At 48.1% G+C, this 21,302-nt stretch overlaps 1 protein-coding gene and 1 long non-coding RNA gene across 2 annotated transcripts in view; one reads left to right on the forward strand and one right to left on the reverse strand.

The window, feature by feature from the left end:
- Window positions 1-21,302, forward strand: part of SRRM4 (serine/arginine repetitive matrix 4) — a 152,879-nt gene that overhangs the window by 104,959 nt on the left and 26,618 nt on the right. The window contains exons 2-8 of the mRNA XM_072802733.1: window positions 2,671-2,817; window positions 7,489-7,575; window positions 9,483-9,554; window positions 12,416-12,442; window positions 14,229-14,279; window positions 17,642-17,740; window positions 20,560-20,716. Coding sequence (XP_072658834.1) covers window positions 2,671-2,817; window positions 7,489-7,575; window positions 9,483-9,554; window positions 12,416-12,442; window positions 14,229-14,279; window positions 17,642-17,740; window positions 20,560-20,716 — 640 coding nt within the window. The remainder of the gene's footprint in view (window positions 1-2,670; window positions 2,818-7,488; window positions 7,576-9,482; window positions 9,555-12,415; window positions 12,443-14,228; window positions 14,280-17,641; window positions 17,741-20,559; window positions 20,717-21,302) is intronic.
- LOC140619400 (uncharacterized) overlaps window positions 9,324-21,302 on the reverse strand; it is a 40,325-nt gene continuing 28,346 nt past the window's right edge. The window contains exons 3-4 of the long non-coding RNA XR_012019294.1: window positions 11,362-11,509; window positions 9,324-9,505 (exon numbers count right to left, since the gene is read on the reverse strand). This is a non-coding gene — a long non-coding RNA (uncharacterized lncRNA). The remainder of the gene's footprint in view (window positions 9,506-11,361; window positions 11,510-21,302) is intronic.

The following is a 21,302-nucleotide window of genomic DNA, read 5'->3' on the forward strand; positions in this document are numbered from 1 at the left end:
ACCTACAAGACCTGAACCCTGGTCCGTGGTCTCCCCTCTATCCACTTTAGCCCTGCTTGCCTTTTCTTGTATATATTATATATATAAGCCAAGGGTCTCTGAACCTGCCATTTCTTCAGCCTAGAGCACATTTCCCACTTCCTGCAGGTTGACCTATGCAAACTTCTACATTACCTGACAACAAATTTACCCCCCAAATCCTTGTGGCTTAGGACAACAACAAATAATGTCTCACAGTTTCTGTGAGTCAGGAATTTGGCCAGGCGACTCTGGCTGACCATCTCACATTGAGACAGTGGTCAGATGTCATCCAGGGTGGTAGTGTCATCTCACGCTTCACTGGGACTGGAGGATCCACTTCCGAGGTGACATGCCCATGTTGGTGCTGACTGTTGGCAGGAAGCCTCAGCTGTTCTTCACAAGAGCTTCTCCACGGGGCTGCCTGAGTGTCCTCACATCATGGTGACAGCTTCCCTCGAGTGATCAATCCAAACAGAGAGAGGCAGAGGCTGCCTTTGTGACCTAGTCTTGGAAGTCACACGCTATCACTTCTACTGCCTTCTAGTCATTAAAAGTGAATCACTAAGCCCAGCCAGTACTGAAGGGGAGAGAAATTAGGTTTCATCTTTTGATGGCAGGGCTGTCAAAGAATCTGTGAACACATTTTAAAACCACCACAAACTGTAAGGTTAGTCCTTAATCCTTTAAACCTCCATCCCATTACTTCCTCAGAGTGGTCTTCCCTGACACTCTCTACGAAAGAACAGTCACCCCTTCCCATTACACTGGCTTATTTTCTCCATAATTTATTACCATCCAGTAAGTCATATTATTACTTGTGTATGTCCTTATACCTCCATCTCGAATGTAAATTCCATTATCACAGAGGACACTCCCCCTTATTCTCTGCAGCCCCACACTTAGAACTGACCTGGACACAGGTTAGCCCAGGCCAGGTCAACCATGGGAAGAGGCAAGCTTTGCTGGGGACCAGGCAGACATTGCAAGCTCTGAGTGGTTTGAAGATCCAGGGCAGCATTCCGCATGAATAGACTGGAGGCATGGAAATGGAACCCTCACAGTAAGAGAAGCAGGGCAGAGAGGTGTATGGAAGATTGAAGTTCAGGAAGCCTAGAGTTGGTGGTGAGGAGGTCTGGACAAGAATCCCCATCCCTCCTGGGCTTGCAGCATCTCTCACCTCTGCTTCTAAAGATGCACTGATCAGCAGCTGACAGAGATGGATGTGTTTTGCTGCCCTTCCTTCAATATTGACTGGGTTTGGCCTGCTCTCTAGGCAGCCCTAAGGAGCAGGAGGCTTATCAGATGCATTCATCCTGAGTCATAAAACCAGTCTTGAGGCACTGGCTGCAGGTGCTTGGTGGAGGAGAAATCCTAATGCCTTTGATCAGTGCTTGATCTGGATTCTGCAGAGTGAGGAGGGAGGCGAGTTTACTGGATGGTGCCAAATCCACCTGCGCCTCTCAAACTCCTGACTCTTCTTGGTTGGGGGCCCAGAGGTATGAGTGACAGTGTTTTCAAAGACAGAGTACCCACGGCACCTCCTTCATCTTTTCAGGACTCAAAGAAGGAGGTGGGACTCAGGTAATTTCCTAGAGTTGCCTGGGACTCTTCTCAGAGGCAGAGGAGGGCACTTCAGGCCTTTATGCAAAATACATGCATCCCAAGTAGGTGGCTTATACCTGCTAAGGACACCAGAGTGTGGAGGTTTGGTTCACAGGGAGGTAAAGGGAAATGGAAAGGCCTTTTTGTTTGCTTCGTGTTATCTCATTTTGTCTTCATGACCATTCAACAACATAAGGACTAATGTTATTCCCTGTCTTACCATTGAGGAAACTGTAAAACAGAGAAACTGAGTCCTCTATCTACTAAATGGTGAAAATAGTATTTGAGTCCAGGGATATCCATCCCATACAGAGATAAGGCAGGGAAATGGGACGGAACTGGTGAAGGGAGTTGAAACTAATCCTATCATGTTTTGGCCTCCTCTTCTGCTTTGAACAAGGAAGTGAAACACTGGTTTCCAGCCTCTCCCTGTGGTTCTGTCAGGATAGGCCAGGCAATGCCACAGTAACAAATAAGCCCCTAAATCTCAGTGGCTTAACCTGACAAAGGCTTATTTCTAACATACATAGTCTGATGTGGCTTAGGTATCTCCTCCAGCAAGTAAGCTTCACTTTTCGGGGTATGTGGCCTCCGAGGTCACTGCAAAGAAGGGAGAGAGAGCTGAAGAAAGCACACAAACCTTACTGCCTCAAGCCAGACGTGACTCATGTCACTCTCACCCAGAGACCAGTGGCTAGATATAATCTCTTATGGCCCCAACCTAAGTGCAAAGGAAGTTGGGAAATATTAGGATGTGTGTGAATGTTTGATGAACATTAAGAATTTGTCATATCCTAGGGCGCCTGGGTGGCTCAGTTGGTTAAGGGTCTTACTCTTGATTTCAGCTCAAGTCATAATCTCAGGGTCATTAAAATTCTGAGTTAAAATTCTCTTTCTCCCTCTGTTTCTGCCCCTCCCCACCCCCACTCACATGCGCGCGCGCACACACACACACATACACACACACTCTCTCTCTCTCTCTCCCTTAAAGAAAAAAAAAATCTATCATATCCTAACATTTCCATCTCCTTATTTGTTCCCCTGTAGGACAGAACCCCAAAGCAGCCCTCTGGTTCCAGCTCAGGATGGACCCTCGGAGAAGCTGAGCCAGCATCTGGCCACCGAGGCCTTGGGCACCAACAGCTGGGAGAGAGACAAGGCCTGCCGGGAGCTCAGTCCTGCCAGAGCACGCAGGTGAGATGCCACCCCCACCCTCTCTTTGGTCCAATGAGGAAGTTCAAGTTAAGGATGAAGAAATGAAGTTTGTCTTTCTGGTCACCCTTCATACCCACTTCTCCTTTCCAAGTTCCTCTTTCAGACGCTTAAATCCAATAAAAAATGAGCGAACTGGGGCACCTGGGTGGCTTAGTGGTTGAGCATCTGCCTTTGGCTCAGGTGGTGAACCCAGGGTCCTGGGATCGAGTCCCGCATTGGGCTCCCAGCAGGGATCCTGCTTCTCCCTCTGCCTATGTCTCTGCCTCTCTCTGTGTGTCTCTCATGAATAAATAAAATCTTTTCAAAAAAAGAAAAAGCAGATTTTTTTCTGTAGAGTACCAGATAGCAAATAATTTAAGTTTGAGGGCCAGATGGTCTCTGCCACAACTACTCACGCCTGCCATCATAGCACCGAAACAGCCACAGACCATATGTAAACAAAGGGGCATAGATGTGTTTCAAGAAAACTTTATTTATGAAAACAGGCTAGATTCAGCCTGGGGGCCACAATTTGTGGCCCCTGTCTCAAATGAGAGAGCTAGTTCCTGTCCATTTTAATGACTCTATGAGCCACTGATTCCCAAGTCATGATTTCAGCCCACATCTGTCTCCTAAGATCCAGATCTTTGCATTCATTCCTTAAATTCAGTTATTCGGCCAAGATGGCTTTAGCACCCAATAGTGACAGGCACTGTGCTGCCATCTGAAGACACAACATTTTACTGAGGCTCGGAGAGGTAATGTGACTTGCCCAAAATATAGCAACCAGTAAGTGGCAGAGTGAATTTTGAACTACGGTCTCTCTGATCTTAAATCCTAGACTAACATCTACCACATTATACATCGATGCTAATGAAAAAGCCAATCTATCCCCTGACTTCTATTTTTAAATTTTGCACCGTGCATACATAAAGCCTAGTCTGTCTTTGGCCTCTAGAGAATCAATTTTGTTGGCAGCACTGTCTTTATAATCTGGCTTCACCAGCTGGTTGGAGGCTTTATTCCTAGTCCTCAAACTAACTTGCCCCTCTCGTGCTACCCTGGGCTTGTATCTACCCCATCAGGGACAGGAGGAAAATGAACATAGTGTGCTTGCCAGCAGAGAGCCCCAGATACAATCCCTGCCTCTTCCTGTTGAATCAGAGGGTGTCGAGCCATTTTACAGATAGGGAAACTGAAAAACATAGGTGGCAGGGTCAAGATTAGCCTGAAGACCCCTAATCTGGTCCAGATTCTTTCCTTGTATCCTGGAGTTCTTGGTTTCCTAAGGCAGAGGTTCTAAACCATATTAGGCACCCATCTGAGAATTACATGGAAGCTAGGAGTGCTGCCCCCAGAGAAAGTGTATACACTCCAGAAATACTCCCCCAATTCCACGTACCATTTCAGAGAATTCATAGACTTCTGGGGCCAATGAACAAGGTTGTCTAGTTAAGAACCTGAATTCTGAAGAAGTGGTTTGGGAAGCCAGCGTGGTTCTCACAGATGAAGTCTGATCCTCCACCCAGGCTACCATCTTGGCTGCAGGCTTTATTTAGGCTCTGATTTCAACAGGGAAGAAACAGTGAAGTCCTGTCAGCTTAGAGAAGTGAAGGTCATTATCAGATCTGGAGAATGGTCTCCAGGAAACAAAAGAAAGTGGTTTTCATGTGAGGCTGAGGGAGATGGAGAGAGAGGGGAGAATTCGTACTTTGAAAACATTACCCATTTCGTACTTTGAAAACATAAGAGACACATCACGTACCAACTGGGCAACATTGAGCAAGTTGGTTTCCTGAGCCTCAGTTTTCACAACTATGAAATGGGAATATTGAGCTCTAATTCTCATAAGGATTAAATTAGATCACATAAGTACGGATCCTGACAGTGAGCCTAGAATATGGGAGGTGCTTTTTTTTTTTTTTTTTTTTTTGGAGAGAGAGAGAGAGAGTGCACACATGCAAGGGGCAGGAATGCAGGGCAGGGGCAGGGGTAGACATAAGGAGAGAGAAAATCTTAAACAGGATCTATGCCCAGCACAGAGCCAGATGCGGGGCTCAATCTCAAGACCCTGAGATCACAACCTGAACCAAAATCAAGAGTTGACACTTAACCAACTGAGCCACCCAGGTGCCCCAAGAGGTGCTTTAAATGCTGGCTAGGGCCTCACGGAGCCAGAAGAGCAGGTTCTGGGCATGAAAATCTGAAAAATGATGCCATGTTGTCAGTTTGATCGTGGAGTGTCCCTTTGGTTGTGGAATTGCCTTGCTCCCTTCTCTTATCTGAGACCCACTCTCCGACGTGATAAAAAACACAATAATGGTGATAATGTTAAAGGTGATAATAAAAAGTCACTTGGCATATAATAAATAAATATATAGTAGTTGTGTTATTATGCATAATTATAATAATAGAAAGGGCGTTTACATGAACCTGCTCTGTGCCAGACCAGGGCACGTTACCTGAGTGAGGTCCTCATTTCTTGTGACAAACTTAGGACACAGGTCTCCTGTTTTATTTCCATGTCACAGATGATGAAAGTGATACTCAGAGAGGTCGCTGAGCTAAGAGGTAATGGAGCAGGAATGTAAGTGCAGGTGTGTCAGCTTCTAAAGCCAGCATTCTTTATTGTTGCCTACTCTGTATGTTTGACCACCGTGTACTGAACCACTCTATGTCTGCACAGACTTAACTTCTGCATATTTCACTGCTGCTTATATAACTGTGGTGTACTGATATAAACACTATTCTGGCCCCTCCAGCCCTGCTGGGAGGGCACACCAAGGCACACAGGGACAGGAAGAAGAAAAAAGGTAGAGGCACTGGAGACCTACCTAGATAAAGGCATTTGGGATTTGTTGAAGGGATTGATTTTCCCCCTTCTCACAGACCTCAAATCTATCCAAATTCAAGGTCTTTCTCCATCTTACTCCATCACTCACATGTGAGTGGAAGACAGTGGTTTCCAAATCTGCTTCCCTGAAACCCTGGGGTTCCTGAAAGAAGTAAGAATAATTGTTTGAAACAATGAGATCTGTCTCTATTTTATAAGACACAGTTTTAAGGGTTTTTTTTTTTTCCCCTGAGTGTTTTGTTTTCCTCTCAAATTCCTGGCAACAGTTACCCTGGGAAGTGTTTATATAAAACAAGATAATTTAACAAGAGGCTAAATTATTTCATCCATTCATCTCTCATTTGGTCACCCAACAAATATTTATTAAGCTTTTACTCTGTGTCAAGAACTTGTTGCCGGAAAAATCTGGAAATGGTCTACCACATTTACACAAGCAGCCTGTTTACTTCCTGGATATGTGTATCATGCTTTGTGCTTTATAACATATAAGTGTAGTTGAGTAGCTAGGTACTTAATCCCTGTGGTATTTTATTTTAAATTGCTTAAAGTGACTCTCTTAAAAATGTTCTACATATAGCTATATGACTTCTACCCTTTGGCAATGCAAAGACCTTCACATATAGTCTAGTCACTTGGGCATTTTTTCCACCAACCATAATGATCCAGATTCTTAGAATGGAATTCAATATGGCAGCATTTCATGATGGTCTCTAAAAAACCAGGTGATTTCCAGAAGAATGTCTACATAAACAACTTTAAGAAGGCAGTTGGTTATGTGGGAAAGCTCTCAGGATGGAAATCACAATAAATAAATAAATAAATAAATAAATAAATAAATAAATAAATAAATAGGATGGGAATCACAGAGGCCAAATCTCGGCTCAGTTGCTTCCTAACCATGCACCCATGCACAAGCCAATTCATGATTCCATACCTGTTATGTTCTTCACCACCTGTAAAATTAGACCCTAAGAATCATACCACCCTCAAAGTGTTTTTGTGAGTATAAAAGAATGGAAAATGCTTGGCACATCATAAGCGAATTAGCTGTGGTGGTGTTATCGCTGATAATGACAATAGTATTCTTATTAATATTACATTTTCTCAGTCAAGTTCAACTGGGTGGGCATGTTTCAATTCCCAAGCAGTTTTTCATCCCAAACCCATCTCTTTTTGCCATGGGATAGTGTTTTAAAAAATCCCTGGAGCCTGCCCCAATTATAGAAGGAGATAAGTTGACTTCATTTAACTGCAGCCCGAGCATTTGAATTTAATTGAATGGGAAATAATTATTCCTGAAGAGCAGAGGTTTTTGAGGTTCTGTGAAGCGATATAAGATATGTATCTCATTACATTAGACCTCGGCAAATATACTTTTAATAATCAGCTGCTACTTAACATAACTTCCTCCTCCTATTAAATTTCCAGCAGGAACTATGGACATGAAGTATTGGGGAAAGAGGGGGGCTGAACTGCCGATTAATTATTTAAAAAGTGATTTATTTACCAAGGTGAGCTATTTGCAAATTCAATAATAAATCTATTAAGGAGCAGTTAACCTCTATAACTCTGTTTTAAATAATCAATTGGTGTATGGGTAACGATAGAGCCTCTGTCTCATTAGGTTGGCATTAACTCCTTATTTGAAGCACTTAATCTGAAATAGGACTGAATCAGCCATGAGGGGGTGATTAGGCATTCGCCATGGGTCCTTCTTCCTCCAAAGAATGGAGTCCTTCTTCCTGGCTGCAACAGCCCGGGTTGGGGGTGAGGGGACATCCTGGGTCATCTAATACCCAACTCTGTGTTCCCCACAGTGCCTCCCGAGACAAAGACTTGACGCCACCACCTTCCTCCAGGGGGAAGAAGAAAAAGAAGAAATCTACCCGGAAGAAGAGAAGGAGGTAAGCGTCCTGAGGGGAGATGAAAGCTTGAAGATGGAGCAAAGGACAAAATAGGGTCAAGTGGGCTTCAGAGTCAAACAGTGACTCCCCCTGGGTTTGAGTCCTCTCTCTGCCTCTTAGGCTGTGTGACCTTAAGCAAAACACTTCACCTCTCTGTGCCTGTTTCCACTTGTATAAAATAGTGATACTATTTTATCGCCAGCGTTCGCTGAGAATCAGACGGAGAAAAATGGATGTGGAAGGCGCTGTCACAAGTGTCTGGTACATCTTAAGTGACCAGTGGATCAGCATAATCATGACCACGAATACTGATTTTTTGTTTGTTTGTTTGTTTGTTTGTTTGTTTGAAAACTTACTGTGTGGGCAGTACCCCGTGGATTTTTCCCTATGTACTATTTCTTTTCTTTTTTTTTTTTTAATTTAAAGGTATTTCCAGATTTTCTTCTAGGCTGCCTGCCGCTCACTAGACTAAAATCACGTCCAGTGTGCCAGACCCAGAGGGGTGGGTTGAAGATCACGGGGAAGCTCGGAGGCAGTGTTTGGATAAACCTGCAGGGGGCAGCAGAGAGCAGTGTCTGGCGGACTCGGGCCCCAACAACTGCTTTTCCAGCTTCTTGCCGCCTCCACACCCCTTTAGCCTAGTTCTAAGAGGACAGCCCCAAAGAAGACCCAGAAGGGAATGTGAATGCAGACCCTATGTTGTAGGGTGAGAGTAGGAATTGGGGCAAGGGGCTTGAGGTCCCTGATTTAAGGGGTGGGCAAAACATTTGGAAGAAGGAAGTCAGGCTTCACTAATTCAATTGTTCATTCAATAAATGTCCACTGGGCACTTGTTTGAGGACAGGTGCTGTGGTTCCCTAATAGTCAGGTGGTTCTCAGCCCTAGTTTCGCCTGTGGATTTTTTCTGTTTGACCACAAGGTGTTCTTTTGTCATTTTAATTGGTGGCCAACATTCAAAAACCAGGGGATTTCACATGAAGATGTGTTTTGCTGGTGACTTCTATTTAAAAGGCAGGTGTTCCAGAAGCTTGGGGCTGCATTTCCACATGAGAGCTTCGGCTGATCTGAGAGGCCAATGGTCTCTGGTTCACCACGGTCCCCACCGCTCCCTATTGTCTTGCACCCAGCCTGCTCTCTGAGAGGCCCCTGTTGACCTCCTTCTCTGTATCAATCTTTTGATATTGGTATTTTGTCACCGGGGACATAAGAGACCCAGAGAAAGCGGTGACATGCCCAAGGTAACTTCATGAGTTAGGGGTATAGTCAAGATTGGAACTCGGGTTGCTTGAACCTCAGTCTTTAGTCATAGTCATAGTCATAATCATGGTCCTGGGTGCTCTGTTTCTTTGGGAACCTCTGATAGCACCATCCATGCTAACTACAGCCTGAGGAGGTCTCCTCCGGGGGCTCAATCTTAGCAGGGAGCCAGGGTAAGGAAAGAGGAGAGACTAAAGTATCTGAGAGGAGGGGTATAGCTGGAGGGAGAACGAGAGACACAAAATATTTGGCCTAACCAGGGGATGATAAAAGGATTGAGAACAAGGCCCCTGCCATCAGTGAGGCTTCCATTTGAATCCCAGCTTATCCACTTCCTAGCAGTGTGTCTTTGGGCAAGTTGCTTTACCTCTCTGAACCTCACTTTCCTTGTCTGTAAAAGGAAGGTAGCAGTCGTACCTGCCTAAGACACAGTTAGGAAAGACGGAGTGAGGGAATGCATATAAAATACACGGTGATGTTGAAAGCAAATGCGAATCTGATTATATCAAATAAGTAAATGCAAGTACTGATAATATCAGTATTGGTATTATCCGTGTGTGTGAGACCATGTGTGGGGGCTGGAGAAGGGTCTCTGAAGCCAATCCCAGTTCTTAAGGAGCTCCCTCTGAAGATGTCTCCTTCCCTGGCAGGTCCCCATCATATAGTCCATCGCCTGTCAAGAAAAAGAAGAAGAAAGGCTCCAAAAAGCATAAGCGACACAGGTATTGTCCTTTCGCCTTGACAACCAGGGATGCCCCGGGGGTGCTGGGGGTTGGGATGAGAGTAGGTGGCCCCAAAAGTTCACTGGGAAGCTTCTCATTTCACTTACATAAAATACTCATCTGTGTGTTATTATTTCCTTTTTCTTGTATAACTTGGGACTCACAGAAGACAAACCATGAGAGACTCCTGACTCTGGGAAACAAAGGGTTGCAGAAAGGGAGAGGGGTGGAGGATGGGGTAGCCAGGTGATGGGCACTGAGGAGGGAGCACGATGAGATGAGCCCTGGGTGTTATACAGTATGTTGGCAAATTGAATTTAAATTAAATTTAAATAAATACATACATACATACATACATACATACAACTTGGAACTCTAGTTGCAAGGACCCAGGGCCCACTACCACAAACTCTGAGCAAAAGGGGGTTTGTTTGATAATAAGGAGACAGGAATGTCTTGGGGACCAGCCAGGCCTCGTGAGGATCTAGAACCAAGGAGTGGAAAGCGTGGCACCCCAAGCAAGATACACAGTTCCTATTCTACCTGGGGAGACAGGGTCGCACCCTGCTCCCATCCCCCCCGTGTGGCCAGCCCCGCCACAAGAAGACACTGAAGCCCTCTGTCATGTTTCTCATTCCAAATTCCCAAGGAAAGGCCTCTCTGGTTGGTCCCACCCATCCTAGAGGACGGGACTGTGTAAAACATGGCTTCTGGGATTGTCCACCCTTACGGATGGTAGTTAAGGGACTTTGTGAGCTGGACACACATTCCAAAAGGTGCCCACTCCATGCATGCACACCCAGACACACACACACACGCACGCACGCACGGGGGGAGGGGGGAATAACTGAAAGTGTACACCAGAGGACTCAAATCTGTGGTTCATGGGCCAACTCAACATTTTATAATCAGGAGATTGTGCAATGAAAAACCCCAAGTTTTCCAGTTCCTCTGTAAAATCAGCAGCTCTGTATTCATTGGACCAATTTTCCCACAGGAAGCCATTGACTAGGCTCAGGGGTTGCTGTGCATTTAGACAGAGCGTAGGTGCTCTGCTTTGCTACAGGCCCCACGGAGCCCCCCTCATTTACGAAGCCCGCTTGACCCCCTGGGGGCAGGGAGTGTGAAACTCCCTGTATAAGTTATTTGCTGTGTTTGGCTGTGGATGAGTGGGAAAGAGTGATGTGTATCCTCTTTTTTGCTTATCTGCATCAGTAGTGGGTTACTTGTGCCATTAGACAAGCACAGTAGAATAAAAGGTTAGAGTTCATTTGGTTTTCCTCCCCCCTCTCATTCCTTGTTCAAATTTGCCTCAAAGTGGCTTTTCCCAAGCCAAGAGTGTGGTCATGTCTCAGCCCTCATGGCCAGAATGGTCTCAGCCCAGTTTGGTTTTTCACTAGCTATGTCCACTGCCTGCCCAGACATCTCCACTGATGCTGAGTCTCACTTAACACAAGACGTGGGCAAGCCAATAAGTGAAAGGTTGTTAATTTGGTGTTAGAAAACCTTCCCAACATGAGGTCTCCTGTGGAGGCAATGCCCTGCCCCTGACTGAGACTGCCATCCTGTCACCTTCCTACGCTGACCATTCGGTCCCAATTTGGGAGACCTTTCCATATCCAGATCTTGGAAATCAAGTGGCTTCTCACTCATTGGTTTCTACTCATGAAAAAGAAACCATGCCAGAAGGCAGGCTTTTTCTGCCAGCCACAGCCAGCCCAGGAGGGGAGGTGGGGAGTGAAGGAGGCCCATCACTGAGAGATTAGGAGAGGGAGATACTGTTGGTGATCCTTTCCAAAGCACCTACCGAGCACCAGCCTACTTCTGGCCCAGCTTCTCCAAGCTCTTGAGATGTTGGATTAATGATAGTTGACTTTTTTGGAAATAGGTGCTTAGGAGCAGGGGAATGCTTGGAGATTTTTCTGTTTCTCCTCTCAATCAGCATGGCTTCAGGGCTAAAAAAAAAAAAAAAAAAAAAAAAAACATTTTTCACATACGTTTATTGAATACCCAGTATGTTTCATGAATGAGGAATCTAGGTCCTGAGAACAGTCAGTGACCAAGATCCAGCCCTTGGCCTGGAGTTGCTCACATTCTAATCGGGGAGATGCATAATTATAATGTGCAGAGGTCTGTATTATAAGGCTAAGCTCAGAAGCTTACCCAAGCTTACAGGAGTGGAGGGTTGGCACCGACCAGCCTGATGGCATCAGAAAATGCTACAAGAAGGTGATATCTGAGTGGAACTCTGAAGAATGAGCAGGGTGAAGCTTTGTGACCTTGGGCAGCTTAACCAACTTCTCTGAGCTTCAGTGTCTGTAAAATGATATTAGTAGAACTTCGCAGGGTTTGGGTGAAGATTGAGTGGGACTGTGTGTGAGAGATGCTTAGCACAAAGCCTGGCACCCATTAAGAGCTCCACGTACAGGAGCTGGTTGTCCTTGATGAGGAGGAAGATGGTGATGAAGAATCCACCACTAGGGAGAGAAAGGTGAAGGTGAGATGGGGATCGAGGAGGAAGCAGAGGATGCTCGTATGTCCCCTCACCCACCCCCATCTGAGATAGACATGAACCCTTTAGGGTGAGATTTGAAGCACTGGATGTTTTGACTGGAAATTCAAAATGGTCTTATGAAATCTGTGAGAGGAGGAGGATTTGCCAGTGTCCTGACCCCCTGCCGCATGATCACAAATACACGAGACGTTTGTCCCAGGAAGACGAGCCTCAGCTCACCTCTATTTATTGTCTTTTCTTCCTCCCTCCCTCCCTCCCTCCCTCCCTCCCTCAATCCCTGTCTTCCTTCCTCCTCGCTCCCTTTGCCTCCCTCCCTGCCTCTCTTCCTTTTGGTTCCTTTCATCAGGTCATTCTCCAAGAAGAGAAGGCACAGGTAAGAATCTTTTCGCCTTTTTGCCTCTGGCTGCTTGCTCTCTTTCCTGCTTTCATAGCAAGGCAGCTTCTGGGGTCAGTTCTCTGTCTCCGTCTCTGTGCTCTTGGGCACGCCCCCTTCATCTTCCTGGGCCTCAGTTTCCTCCAAAATGAAAGCCTGGGGCTGGTTTCCATCTGGGCAGATGGTCGCTTCTTGACCAGCCCCCACCGATGCCCCTGCCTGGAACATCTCACTGCACTGGTCCACTTGTTGAAATCACTAGCTGAAATCCTGGATTGGGGCATATAGGGAAACATCAGCCCCACCGGCCTGCCAGAGCCTCCCCAGATTGTAGCCAAGCGACAGAGGCCAAGTCCCACTGTACTGGAGACACGAAGTCAGCACAAAGAGAGCTGTCACTGACAGGGTAGTCGCTATAAACTGGATCCTGCACCAAGCCTCTGCCCTGTGTGTGCGGGTTTAGTCTCTGCTGGTCTCCATCATAACCCAGTACAGTGGATATGTTTATTATTCCCATTTTACACATGAAGGAACTGAGATTCAGGCAGGAGATGGGACAGGCATGTCCACACACAGTCAGGAGGCACAGGCAAAATTCAAACCCAGATCTGTCCGACAGAGGACCAGGACACCCTACCGTGGTGTCTGAAGTAACATCCACATCTAGAGCAGTTGGCAGAGTGCAAAGTCCTTTTGTTTATCCAGTTAACAGGTAGAGAGTGGTTACCAATGTCATCCATCCCCTCAGCCCAGCAGCCTGAGCAATGGCCCCACTCCACGGTCAAGGAAACCGGGTCTTCCAGAGGACAGGTAACTTGCCTGATGTCACACAGCAAGTAGGCAGCAGAGCTGGGGCATGAACCTGGATCTTTCAGCGAGGCCCTGGGCTCTTCCACTGCCCAGGCTGAGTCTCAAACGTGGAGAGAAACCACACAGCTCTAACCTCAAGGTGCAATTTCAGTTGGATGAGTTGGATGAGGTTTTTTCCCCTTCTCCAGGACCTAGACCAGTCGTGCCCTCTTGGTGACTCTCCAAAGCCAGTCTGGCTTGAGCTACCAAATAGCATTCACCCCCTGGGGCCTCCACTGGAGGATGCTGGGAACCTTCCCACTCATCACGGTCCATTGGACGCATACCCCAGCCCTCTGACTTAAAAAACAAATACAGATACTTAAATATCCATGCCCAGAACGTTTGTGACTCTGCCAAGCTTTGTGAAGCTTCAGAGTATCTCCCTGAACATTCCATCCTTCTCTCTTATAAATTAATTGAACATCAGTCTGTTGAGCATGGGCTCTGGGGGTCCACGGTCTGGGGCCACATCCCAGCTCCCCTGTGTGATCCTGGCCAAGCTTCTTCTCCTAGCTGAGGCTGTTTCCACATCTGTAAAATAAGTCCGTGTTAAACATGCCTCTCCCCGTGGGTTGCAGGGAGAATAAGACTGCTGACAAAAAGGATTTAGCAGACTGTTCACTCTACTAAGTCCTCCAAAAATGGCAGGTATCCCCTTTATTCACCATTGCTCTTACTAAGCTACCACAGCTGGTCATGCCCCCCCCCCCCCCCCGCACCCCATTCTCGGTCAGTGTTCGAGTCTGTGCCTGTGGCTGAACCTGCCGGTCAAAGTCAGCAGCAGTGACTGCTCTGGTCTCGGAAGTGATTCGCGTCTGTTCCCAAACTGCCTGGATCTGGTGGTCACTGTGTGTTAAGCATTTTAGCCGCTCGTTTCTTTTTATCTGTAACTGGAATTTTGCATCTGTCAATTAATTGGCCATTTCTCCTTTAGCTCCTCAAGCCCAAAAAGCAAAAGGAGAGATGAGAAGAGGCACAAAAAACAGTAAGTAGAGACCACCTGGAACATTCTCTCCAGTTTGGGGAGGGAGGGGAACCTGGCCTCATAACAGCTGGAGTGTTGGAGTTGCCAAATAAACAGGGAGACGGAGGCAGTGAGGAGGGTGAGAGGCACAGGAGCAGGGAAAGGACAGGGCCTGGGATGCACTGCCCTTGTGGGTTTGGGTATATGCACAAGGGCGTGTATATGATGTGTGCGTACATGTGTTGTGTGTGCATGAAAGTGAATGTTGCACATCTGTGTGCCCGGCGGCCACCGTGTATACATCTTTATGAAGGACACCTACGTGTAGTGTGCACACTGTTTGTAGATCTCTGTACATCTTTCCATCCTGCAAACGTTTGTGTGCCCGTGTGTACCAACATATGCAGTGGGGTCAGTGTGTGTGTGGTATATATTTGTGTTCACACGAATGCATTCTGGGTGCTCCTGCCTATATGCAAGCGTGAAGGCAGACAATGTGCCAATAGGTGCACTGTCTCCTTCCGTGTGCTAATTCTCTGCACTCTGCGTGTGCACTGCTTATTTACCTGTGTGCACCATGCACGTGGAGGGTGCGGGGTGGCGTCTCCCTGTGCACACAGGTGGGCCATGTGTGCATGAGTGGTGATGGGGGCGTGATCACGTGCGAGCACAGGTGTGAGTGTGTGTGTCAGTCTGAGCCTTGGCTGCTGGGCTTACATCATGGAGATAGCAGTGAGGCTCCTACCCCTGGTCTCGGGGCCCCAGCTGGTTCACGGTTTATGGCTGGTAGTAGAAATTCAAATCAGCTAGTGCTGCCTGCGGAGTTCAGTTCCCAGACAAATTAAAAGTAAATGTGGTTACAACCCACCTACTTTATACCCTGCAAATGTTTAGTGTGTGTGTTTTCCAATCAACTAATATTTTATCTCCCGCCAAGGAGCTTCTAAAGTGAGGATCAAAGGCAATAGGATGAAAGGCAGTTGGCTGTTGGGGAGGGAAGAGAGGAGGGAGGGATGCAGAGGCGGGGCACCCTGCTTTGCTGCCCAAAGGGTCACTTCATCCAAGGTCAGTGCAAAGGAGGACATTTGAGCCATTCCCACAGGGGGCCTAGGGAATGCTCCAGAAGGAAGCAGTAGAGCTGAGGAAACAACTTCCGGATCATCAGGCTTGCTCAATTCAAGTCAAAAGGCAATCATCGGTCACATGTATTGAGTTTGCATTCATGCTAAGCGCAGACAAGACTGAGTGCCTATTCTCAGAGGCTGTGGCATCACTTGCCCAGTGGGGCTGCAGTATAAACAGAGCCAGGGGTTGCACTCCGACTCTAAGAGCACTGGCAGGAGCAACGAGGGGATCATCACTGAGGCAGGGACTGCCCGCTTGAGGGCAGCAAGGTGGCCACCCTCCCTGGTACCAAGAGCTGGATGAGTCCAGAAATTGCTAGGTTACACAAGATTTTTAAAAAAGAGTCAGGGCAGCCCGGGTGGCTCAGCGGTTTAGCGCCGCCTTCGGCCCAGGGTGTGATTCTGGAGAACTGGGATCAAGTCCCATGTCCGGCTCCCTGCGTGGAGCCCGCTTCTCCCTGTGCCTGTGTCTCTGCTTCTCTCTCTGTGTGTGTCTCTCATGAATAAATAGAATCTTAAAAAAAATTTTTTTTAAATAAAAATAAAAATAGAGAGTCAGGAGAGGGAAAAGCAAGAAAACAAGACACCACTAAGATAAAAGATGGCTCTTCTTGCCCAGGCCCATGGCCAGGGCTGCTTCTAAACAAGCGACCACTGGAGAGACCCAGCCTCCTTGGATTCAGCATCCCTTAGTAAGGATCTAAACCATGGCAGGCCCCGGGCTAGGCCCAAGGACAGAAATTAGCCAATGTCTCCAGCCTCAGGGTTCCCAGCAAAACACAGGAGCCAGACACGGGGCAGGTCACGGCGAGAAGGCTTGGTGGTGAGCAGGGGCGTCCCACAGGAGGAAGTATCTAGATTGAGGCTAAGGATGGAGTTAACTGTTCCAGCCTGCAGGTTAGGCAAGTGGTTTCTTCATCTGGGAAAAAAAAAAAAAAGAACCTATTTCATAGGTTGCTGTGAGGAAGAGATGGGTCCATTTAAGGAAAACATATAGACTGTGGTGCCTGGCAGGCGGTATGCGCTGGGGTGCGGGCTACCTGTCATCATCACCATCGCGAGGACATCGTGAACTGAGACATAAGTGAGCCAGAATACAGGAGTTGGGACTAGCTCGAGTCTGCCCAGCCAGGGCAGGCGATGTCACCCAAGGAAGCTAGAGAGCTTTGCAGGGGCTGACTCCTCAAGATCCTTGGGGCTCAAGATCAGAGTGTGGACTTGACATGAGGGCAATAAAAAGATTTAAAGCAGGGAAGGAATATGGTCTGATTGTCACATTAACAAGAGCTGAGTCCTTTGTTGGGGATAACCAGGCTGCCTCCCGATAGAGCCCTCTCTAACTCCCACTGGCTTCCTGCCTTGGCCCAGACTATTGACATTCCTTGTACATCCTCAGTGACCACTGCCTCTGCTGCTAGTACTTCTGAGCCCTTATTATCATTCAGGAGGAACTGATGCAACCTGTAATAATATTCTTATTCGTGGTCGTGGTGGTTGTTAATCGTTGTTATAATTTTTGTTGTCAGTGATGTTTGTAACCCTGAAAATAGGCTTTTGACTCCACGTGAAGAATCTGGACTTAATTTTCCAGGTCTGAGGTTATAAATTGGCAGCCCAAAGGCCTAATTTACTCTGCAAATGTGTTTTTCCTTGCCCCCAAAACAGTGTCTTTTTTAAAAATGAGCTTCCATTTTAAATAGAGATATTTTACATAAAAATCTGTGTTTCTCCATTCACTTGAAAAATTAGAAGATCCACTACCACACCAATATTCTGGAAGCACAGCCACTTCTTTCTTTAGCTCTTGCCTGACTGATTCACACATGATGGTAGCTGACGAGACTGAGACTCCTGCCTTAAGTGGGAGAGAGGTGATGAGTGGAGGTGACACTCCTGTCCAGATGTGGGCTGCCTCAGGGCTGCCTCGGCAGGCTGGGAGTCTGAGTCACCCACGCTGGCTCCTCCAGAGGAACCCTTGCCACTCACTTGTGTTCAACACAGCTGGTTGGAGACCCCCAAACGCCCAGGCAAAAAGCTGTGGTGATGCAGGAGTGGGGGGGGGGGGCAGGAGTGGGGGGGGCAGGAGGAAATGCCTAACTTTGGAGGGACAGTGACTTGGGTACAGAGGATGACATGTGTCACAAGATCAAAATCTCTCTCTTCCTCTCTCCCCTCTTCTCCCTCTCCTTCTCCCCTCCCCCCTCTCTCTTCCCTTCATTCCTCCCTCTGACTCGCTCCCTGTCACCCCCTATCCCCAAGATCACGAAGCCGGCCCCGAAAATCTCACCGCCACCGTCATCACCATTATCCCTCGAGGTCCCAGAGCTCGGAGTCCCGCTCCTCAAGCTGTGAGAGCAGGTAACCGCTTCTCCCCAGGGAGTTCCCCCCCACCCACCCAGCTACTGCCCAAGGGGACAGCCCCTGCCTGGCACCATCAACACCTCCCTGTAGAGAAAATGACCCCCTCTACTACCCTATGAAGTAGTTACTGTTTCTCTTCCCCATTTTTAAGAGGAGGACACTGAGGCACAGAGAGGATAAGAACCTGTCACTCGCTTAGCTACTGAGTGACAGAGCTAGGATGGAGCTGGGGAGGCTGGCTCTGGACTTGGCCTTCTCTCTCAGGCTTGCTCTATGCACAGAGAAGCTGAGCAACCTGGGAAAGGCCACACAGCACAAAGTACCTTGTTCTGAGGCCCTTCCAAGTCAGGTGACTCCTAACCTGGACCCTCTCTGTGCTGACACACTGGCCATCCCAGCCTGAGAAGGGGAAGTAGGGCTCCCACAGGGGAGAAGAACGAAGCATGGGGGTGTGTTAATGCTGATGTTTGAAACCGCTGACATCCAGTGGACACATCCAGGCCAGCTTCTGGATGCCAGAAGCTGCTTTGTCCTTTAGTACGTGCTTCCCACACACTTAATTTGGACTTAAGTTTCTTAATTTGGGGCTATGCATTAGTGTCACCCAAGGAGATTTAAAAACGTCACTGCCCTGGTCCCACAGCATCCCAGTTAAATCAAAGTCTGGAGGAAGAAGCAGAAGGAGGGGGAGGGGGAATATTGGTCTAAGTCCTACTCGGGACTAGAGTTTCAAATACATTTCCTCTCTACATCATCCCATTAACACCATGAACCAGACCAGGGCTCCTCCACTTTGGCTGCACTCTGCTGTCACCTTGGAAAAAATTTTAAAATACCAATTCCTGGATCCCACCCTCTAGGTGTCCTGATCTAGTTGGGATGAGGCGGGGCTGGGGCAGCGAGATTTTTAAATCTTCCCCCCCCCCCCCCGCAATGCAAATGTGGAGCCCAGCGTGAGAAGCGTTGGAGGAAGAGAAAAATAGCCCCTGAGGTGTGGGCTGCTATCACTGGGACACCTTGGTGTGCCCACTGAACACCGGCAAATGTAAAGAGTGTTGACATCAAGCAAGGTGGCTCTGCGACCCTGAGTGATAAAGACAAGAGGAAGATCCCTCTGTAGTCAGGTCAGAGCCGAAATGGAATAGGAACAAAACACAAAAGTGACCCAGCATCTCTCTATCCTGGCTCACACGGGAGACTGCTCTTTCTTTACCAGTTGGGGCTTTAGCCTTGGTCTAGGCTCCAAGATTTATGAAGAGTATCATAATCAGAGTATCACCCCCACTTAAGGACAGCATCCAATCCTGGACAAAGCCCCAGTGCCTTCCATGCTCCTTAAAGTGGGGCACCAGCCACCTGCCCATGATAGGCTCTTTCTGACACTCTTGTACAGGGACATTCTCCACTTCCTGCGGAGTGTGCTCCCCACCACCGCAGCGAGCAGTGAACACGCTTATTCAGCCACCAAGCTCCTGGTGGCCTCTGTCTGGAGGGCATTGGCTCACTGAGCTCCATTGCATTACTGATGCGGTACAGCTGACAAAACTGCATCTTGGTGAGCAAAGATGTCTATCTGAGCAAGGTCATGGTGACTGACAGTGTTGGGACAGAGACTCAGGTCCAGGTGACTCAGCCGGAGCCCTTCACCTCCAGCCGGGGGCCAAATCGCTTTCAGCAGCTAAGCCCTGCTGGCCTAGGTCAGAGGATGGTGCGGAGAGCTTGGTGCTCGCAGTCTATCTTACCTCTTCGGGAAGTGCCTACCTCTGCAGACCACAGCCTTAGTCCTCTTCCACGGTCACCTTTTCTGGTGGTGCTGCTGCCTGAGCTCTCCAGTGCCTGATGGGCCGGAGGGACACTCCAGCAGGCATCAAAGCAACTGAGAGCTGGCCCTGGGGGCACGCACACCCAGTTGAAATGATCCGGAGGTCCCAGAGCACAGAGGGACATTCCACACTGAGAGGCTCAGTTCCTCCTGGCTCAGAAAACCCTACCCCAGTCCTACTTCTGCCACTTTGCAAAGCTTTGTGACTTCAGGTGGGTCCCCAAACAACTCTGAGCCTCAGCTGCCTCATCTGTAAAATGGGAACCACCTGCCTTGTTTGTGTTGCATCTTCAAGTTGGAGAGAGGACTGAGAACTACCCTCAGAAGGGATTGCAAATCAATGAGGTGTTACTTTTCTTTCTACCATGGCCCAGAGCTGCCAGGCCAACAGAGTCTAACTATACCATTTGTAAAGAGTCAGAGACTCCTTTGCTTTCTCCTGCAGACAGGGCAGCCCGGGTCTGACCAGCTTATAGGGTCTGACCACCCTTGTCATTTTTCCAGCTACTCTTTTCCCAAAAGTTTTGGGTGACAGTCGCTGGGATGCATCTGTTTTACAGATGGCGAAGTCACATATGCAAAGACATACAGATACGCACAGTCATATTTATAGACAAACACAGATGGACACACACCCAGACATACACACACAGTCACGTACAAACATACTGATAGACCGTCACACATACAGCAAGGACATGAAACCGAATGAGGCTGGGATGTTTTTTGTCTTCCCAGCTGCATTCCCAGGCCCCCAAACAGAGTCAGGTACATGAATAAACCTTTGTGGAAGGAACAAATGAGAGAACAAGCTACTGAATGAAAGAGCAGGTGGGAGTGGCGGGGGGGCAGATAGAGGGATAGATGGAAGCACACATAGTTCATATAAACATCCCCAAACACATTCCATAGTCCTCAGGTCCTACTGGCCCTACAGCCAGCCCTGTGCCACACTCCCCTTCCGAAGACCCTCTCCTCTCTCCCCGGCCCCCAGGCACCGCGGCAGGTCCCCCGAGGAAGGGCGGAAGTCCCGCCGAAGGCACTCCCACCGCTGCTCCAGGACCCTCGGCAAGGCCAGCCCGGAGGCCCGCTCCAGCCACCCGCCCAGCCAGCCCCTCCAGATGCTCAGCCTCCTGTCGGCCAGGGGTGTAGTAAGTATTCCACACGGCCTCCTCGGCCAGTCTTGGCCATGACACTTGGGGGAGATGGAAGCACAAGTTCAGGGCAGTGTACGTCACATTTTAATTCAGCTTCGGGCAAACATGCCACTGGCTTTCAGCCCTCATTATTGATTAACCAAATGGTCATTCACCAGCCTTTGGCAGCACTCGGTTGGGGTGGGGGAGAAGTAAAGCTAAATACCCAGGCTTTCTATCGGGGAAACATTGAAAACTGCACGCTGGTCTCCAGAGTGACATCTGCAGGAATGCATGTGTGAGACACCCATAGGAGGTTTCTTTGGGGAGGAAGGAAAAGAGGGGGTCTTTGATGTATCCGAGGCATTCCGAGCTTTTCAGTGAAGTCTGTATCTTTGATGCCAGCTAGCCTGCAGCATTGATTAGCAGCTGGGATTTGATTTCACCTATATAAACACGGCCTTGAATGTATATGAGGATTTTCCTTCAAGGAGCTCATAGCACTTGATCTGGGTCCTCTCATGCATCCACACAAGGTCTCAGGGAATCGAGGGCATGGCTGCTCTCATTGGTCCCTTCCACAGGTGGGACAGAAAAAGCA

This window comes from Canis lupus, chromosome 27 (assembly GCF_048164855.1).
Source record: "Canis lupus baileyi chromosome 27, mCanLup2.hap1, whole genome shotgun sequence".
Taxonomy (NCBI): Eukaryota; Metazoa; Chordata; class Mammalia; order Carnivora; family Canidae; genus Canis; species Canis lupus.